Below are 4,987 nucleotides of genomic sequence, written 5' to 3' on the forward strand. Positions count from 1 at the left end.
GTAGGACACTGGAGCATCGGGGACAGGTGAGTATACATTTTATTTTTTCCAATGCCCCCAGCTGATGTAAACATTAAAAGGATTGTTCATTTATGTCTGGACAAGCCCTTTAAGCGTAATGGAGGACGCATGGTGCTATCCATTAAAAAGACATGTAGAACAAATAGTCACATCTACAAGCAGATCACATCTATCTCTGCTGTTGACACTGCAATAAAACATGAAGTTTTCAGGCTACTTCTGCCCACAAAGAGCAGCCATGATCCCGCTGTTTAGAACAGAACACATCGCTGACTAGTCGGACACACATAGTCTGTCATAGCCTTCACCTCTGACTGCCGCGCACGCTCCCATTGGCGCTCATTAGAGCCAACTACATGACGTCATGGAGCCGTCTCACCAGTCAGCTGACTGCGGGGCAGCGCCTAGTTAGGTGGGCGTGGCCAGCCGCCTATAAGTGCGCAGACTCCGTGCTAGGAGACATTCGCTCCTGGTGCTGGGTGTACTGGTGTTGTATAGAGACTTCTGAGGAGACACTCGGTGGGTGCTGCTTAGACTCGCTGCCGCCGCCTTATGTGGTTTCATCTCTTGTGTTTGACCCTGTGCTTTGGGTTTTGCAGGTTTTCTACGTAGCAGTATGGCTGAAACTGTGGAGCAGCAGCAACAGGTACGTCCTGAGCATTATGTAGTGGGTGATACCTGAGGTGCAGGTGAGCCAGCTGTATAGTGTTATTACAGGGCATGCTATGATACACTAGGCATCAGCTTCTCTGTATTCTCTACCTGTGGTACTTCTATACTATGAAAGGATCTGGGCTACCTGTTATGGCATCAAGAAATGGCTAATGTATCATTCTCTATAGCTGAGGGGGTCTTGGCATTCTGATGATAGGTTGGCACTAGATCTCTAGTGTTATGTGTGACTGTATGGAGTCCTTACTACTTAAAGTGGTTCTGTGGTCCCCATAGGCTATAATGGGGTTTGCGTGGCTTCTGCTGGTTTGATACTGAAGCTGATGGAGAGAACTCCTCCTCCTTGCAGGACATCTCTCTTTGCTGACTTAATGCAGAGTCTTGTATGGAGACTCCAGTGCAGATGTGAACCTAGCCTTAAGGTGTAGTAAATGCCGAGCACAATTGTGAGCTAGGCCTTCCAACCTCTCTACTTTGACCTTACAGCATTGCTTACCTGAGTGCACTGAAAGGATATCCTCACACAGCATAACTTAGAGCTGAATCTGTGGTCGTTCTCTCTTTCTAAACCTGACCTGAATTTGTTGCCTTTTCTCAGTGGGGGAGAGGAGACAGGTGTACTGCTTAATCTTGCTTTCACTGCTTCCTACAGGGTGTATTTTGGCTCATGTGATTACAGGGATTTCCTAGGAGTACACACAGACTTTGCATTCAGTAGTAAAATAAGGCTATAGCATGTGTATTGTCTAGTGAAGGTCCAATGCGTCTCCACAGATCTTTACTGATGACCTAATGTAAGGCTAAGCCTTTTCATGGAAACCCTGAGGTTTCACTAATATACACTTCCAGATCTATCTTCATATACTATGGTTTAGGCATAGCACTTGTCAAGTACTTGTGTAACTTTTGTTTTCTTAGAATGTGGTGGTAAGGTTAATCAACCTCCCATTGGTGAGCTCAACTTATGATATGGTGTCATCTGCCTATGTAACCACCAAAGAGAACCATCCGTACCTGAAGTCTGTATGTGATGTTGCCGAGAAGAGCGTGAAGACTATCACATCTGTGGCAATAACCAGTGCCATGCCAATCCTACAGAAACTTGAGCCTCAAAGTATGTACTAAGTCAGTGCTAACTAAGGGGTTTGGGGGTTTAGTATCTTTAGTTCTGTATCTTCCATACTTAGAAATGCAGCTTCCTCTAGACAACCTTATCTGATGACAATACACTTGGCAATCTAGAGATATGGGTGGGGGAGGGTCTGTTAATGTAGAAATTGCTCTAAAAAGAATCTGGCTTTTTTCATAGCCCATACTATTACAAGCAAAAAATGCTGTGCTTCTCCGTGTTGCTGTTCAGACTCTGTACTGTCAAGAGAGCAGTGTCAGTTGTGCAGTCATGCCCTTTATCTGCTACTGCATTGACTGCAGAAATGGTGGTAGCTAGAGAAAATCCAACTGTACCATATGCTACCTGATGCTAGACCTGGAGGTGATGAAAGGTCCTGTAACTTTCCCTTGAAATGTGGGATTTGCTTTTAGGTGTTTAGTTCATTCCCTCCTACCATAGTAAGTAGGCCAAATGTCATGCTACACACAGTCCAAGCATTACTCACTACGACCTCTGCTGGCTTGCAGCATACTGATGACTATGGGTTGCGTCACAGAGGAAAAGCTAACTTTCTTTCTCCTCCTAGTTGCTCTGGCTAACAACATTGCCTGTGTTGGGCTGGATAAGATTGAAGAGAAGCTGCCTATTCTTTATCAGCCTTCTGAGAAGGTAGGTTCTAAAGTCATGTAATAAACCTATTCTGCAGTATGACTAGCTAAATGCATTACTCATGAGCTGATCTTGTCTAAAACTGTTTCTGTTTTAGGTTGTGGCTAATGCCTCAGGAGTGGTGACTGGGGCCAAAGATGCTGTTGTTCAGAGTATCACCGACGTAGTTGATAAAACCAAGGGAGCTGTGCAGGACAGTGTGGAGATGACTAAGGCTGTTGTAAATGGCAGCATTAACACTGTTCTTGGGAGCAGTGTAGTGAAAATCGTGAGCAGTCGTGTAGATAATGCACTAACCCAGTCTGAGACACTTCTGGAACAATACTTGCCACCAACTGATGAAGAGTTAGGTAAGAAGGTGCAAGTCACTGTTGGGAGATACCCATGGTATTTCTATTACAAAATCTTCAGGCTAAATAAAAAAAAAATATTAAAAGTGAAGTTATTACTTTTGGTGATATTTGGCTAAAAAAGGTGCTTTACCTTTTTTATCAATATCATTTAAAGTGAATTTTTATTTTTGGCAATTTTGATATTTAGTTTTTGTGACCATTAGGTAAGAAGGTGCCTGCATGCTTAAAGCTGGATTATGTAGGAGAAGGCCCTTTCCATAAATATTTGTACAAACCTACATGCCTGAATCCTTATTTTCTAGCTAAGGAAGCGGCTAAAACAGAAGGCTTTGAGTTGTCCAAGGATAAGCCTAGCTATTATATTCGATTGGGATCCCTGTCTACCAAGGCGCGCAAGCGTGCTTATCAACAAGCTTTGACCCGGATCAAGGATGCTAAGTGCAGAAGTCAGGAAGCAATTGCTCAGCTCCAGAATACAGTTGATCTGGTTAGTAAACTATAACTAATAAATTAGTCGTGCCAGCTTTCTCAGAAGCTCCTTAAACTGTAGTGGTATAACATTTTAACTTGTGTGAATTTTTTTTTGTGTGCATGTGAGACTTACAATGCTCAAGCCAGAAGTAGACTTTCTCACTGACTCTCCACAGGCAGCCCACTACTTATCAGTGCCTTAATGAGCCTGGCAGCTGTCTTGGCTTTCAAGCCCCTTCTGCTTAATTTTTGTGTATACTAGGTCCACATGTTGCAAGTTTGCAGTGGGTTAACTGCTCACAGAATCACAGCAGCTAATATGCTGAGAATTACAGTAGCTTATGGAATTTTAAACATAATCCATGCACTGCAGTGTGCATTTTGTGCTACAGCCACAGCAGTCGAATACTTGACAAAAGCAATCTGAATTTTCCTATAGATGGTTCCATTGTAGGAGACATCAGCAGACTGATGCATGTAGCCCCCTACTTAGAATATTGGCTAGTTAATATCTCTCCATGCCAGAAGAGAAAAAGGAGGCTTCTACCAGATGTAAAAAAAGTCACACCAAGCCATCTTTGGGGCACACCTTTTCTATGCATGCTTTTGCTTACATTAGCCATATCCCATAAATGCTATATATATAAATATTGCTATTATCCTAGATTGAATATGCAAGAAGGAACATGAATGGTGCTAATCAGAAAATCCATGATGCTCAGGAGAAGATCTACAATAAGTGGGTGGAGTGGACAAAAGGCACAGAACAAGAAACTAGTGGAGAAAGCCCTGAGGTAATGACATTACTATCAAATGTATACTAGGACCATCTTCAGGGTAGAAGCTTAACATGTCAATATCTCTTTACAGCAAATTGAATCCCGCACGCTAACTATTGCCCGTAATCTCTCTCAACAACTGCAAACCACATGTCTGTCTCTGGTCTCCAGCGTTCAAGGTCTCCCACAAAACATCCAGAACAAGGCTCAGAATGTTAGCGCCATGGCTGCAGACGTCTATCAAAACTTCCGTTCTGCCTCTTCCTTCAGAGAAATGTCAGACAGCCTCTTGGCCACCACTAGGGACCAGTTCACAAAAATGAAGGATTCTATGGATGAAATGATGGACTACTTTGTTAACAACACTACGCTAAGTTGGCTGGTAGGTCCTTTTTACCCACAGGTGGCTGATAGTAAAGATGGGGAGCCTAGAGTTGATGAGGGAGACTCTGCCAACCAAGAAGCTTGAGGAGGAGGGAAATCAGTCAAAGCAACTTTGCACTTAATGGGCGAAATCTAGCTACACTTGTATTACTTTCCACCTTAATGTGAGGGACAGGAACGGTTACAAGAGGCCACATAATGGTTGTGGATGGGTTTTGTCTCAACATTGGACTTTGTCTTACTCTTGGGTGTCTGTGTATACTCACAAACTTTCCCTGACTGGTACATGCATCAATGTGTAAACTGCACTATGTACACTGTCTACTGTTTGTATTTTTGTATTAATAAAATGTCTGCATCAACTTGTCAGTGTCTAAAGGTTTGTGTACATACTGTGCAGCTACCAGGCCTTGTCTGGTTCTGACCAACTTCCACTTGCCTTATTGTGAATGTTTACCTGCAAAATTCCATAAATGATGCTCCTACAGTAAGACAAACCCTCCATATGAGGCCATCTCTACATGTAG

The 4,987-nt window shown here is 43.1% G+C and overlaps 1 protein-coding gene across 1 annotated transcript; it reads left to right on the forward strand.

Moving 5' to 3' along the window:
• Nucleotides 1-448: 448 nt before the first annotated feature.
• On the forward strand, nt 449-4,773 carry LOC142210783 (perilipin-2-like). The gene is made up of 8 exons (XM_075280209.1): nt 449-540; nt 621-667; nt 1,612-1,807; nt 2,391-2,473; nt 2,571-2,823; nt 3,129-3,313; nt 3,963-4,091; nt 4,168-4,773. Exons 2-8 carry the CDS (start codon nt 638-640, stop codon nt 4,543-4,545), a joined length of 1,254 nt encoding a protein of 417 aa, XP_075136310.1. The 5' UTR covers nt 449-540; nt 621-637; the 3' UTR covers nt 4,546-4,773.
• Nucleotides 4,774-4,987: the final 214 nt, after the last annotated feature.

The sequence above is a fragment of the Leptodactylus fuscus genome, chromosome 1 (assembly GCF_031893055.1).
Source record: "Leptodactylus fuscus isolate aLepFus1 chromosome 1, aLepFus1.hap2, whole genome shotgun sequence".
Classification (NCBI taxonomy): Eukaryota; Metazoa; Chordata; class Amphibia; order Anura; family Leptodactylidae; genus Leptodactylus; species Leptodactylus fuscus.

Coding starts and splice junctions, on each gene's coding strand:
- LOC142210783 (XM_075280209.1), top strand. CDS start 638: ATGGCTGAAACTGTGGAGCAGCAGCAACAG. Junction 1,808..2,390: donor ACAGAAACTTGAGCCTCAAA/GTATGTACTAAG, acceptor TTCTCCTCCTAG/TTGCTCTGGCTAACAACATT. Junction 2,824..3,128: donor ACCAACTGATGAAGAGTTAG/GTAAGAAGGTGC, acceptor CTTATTTTCTAG/CTAAGGAAGCGGCTAAAACA.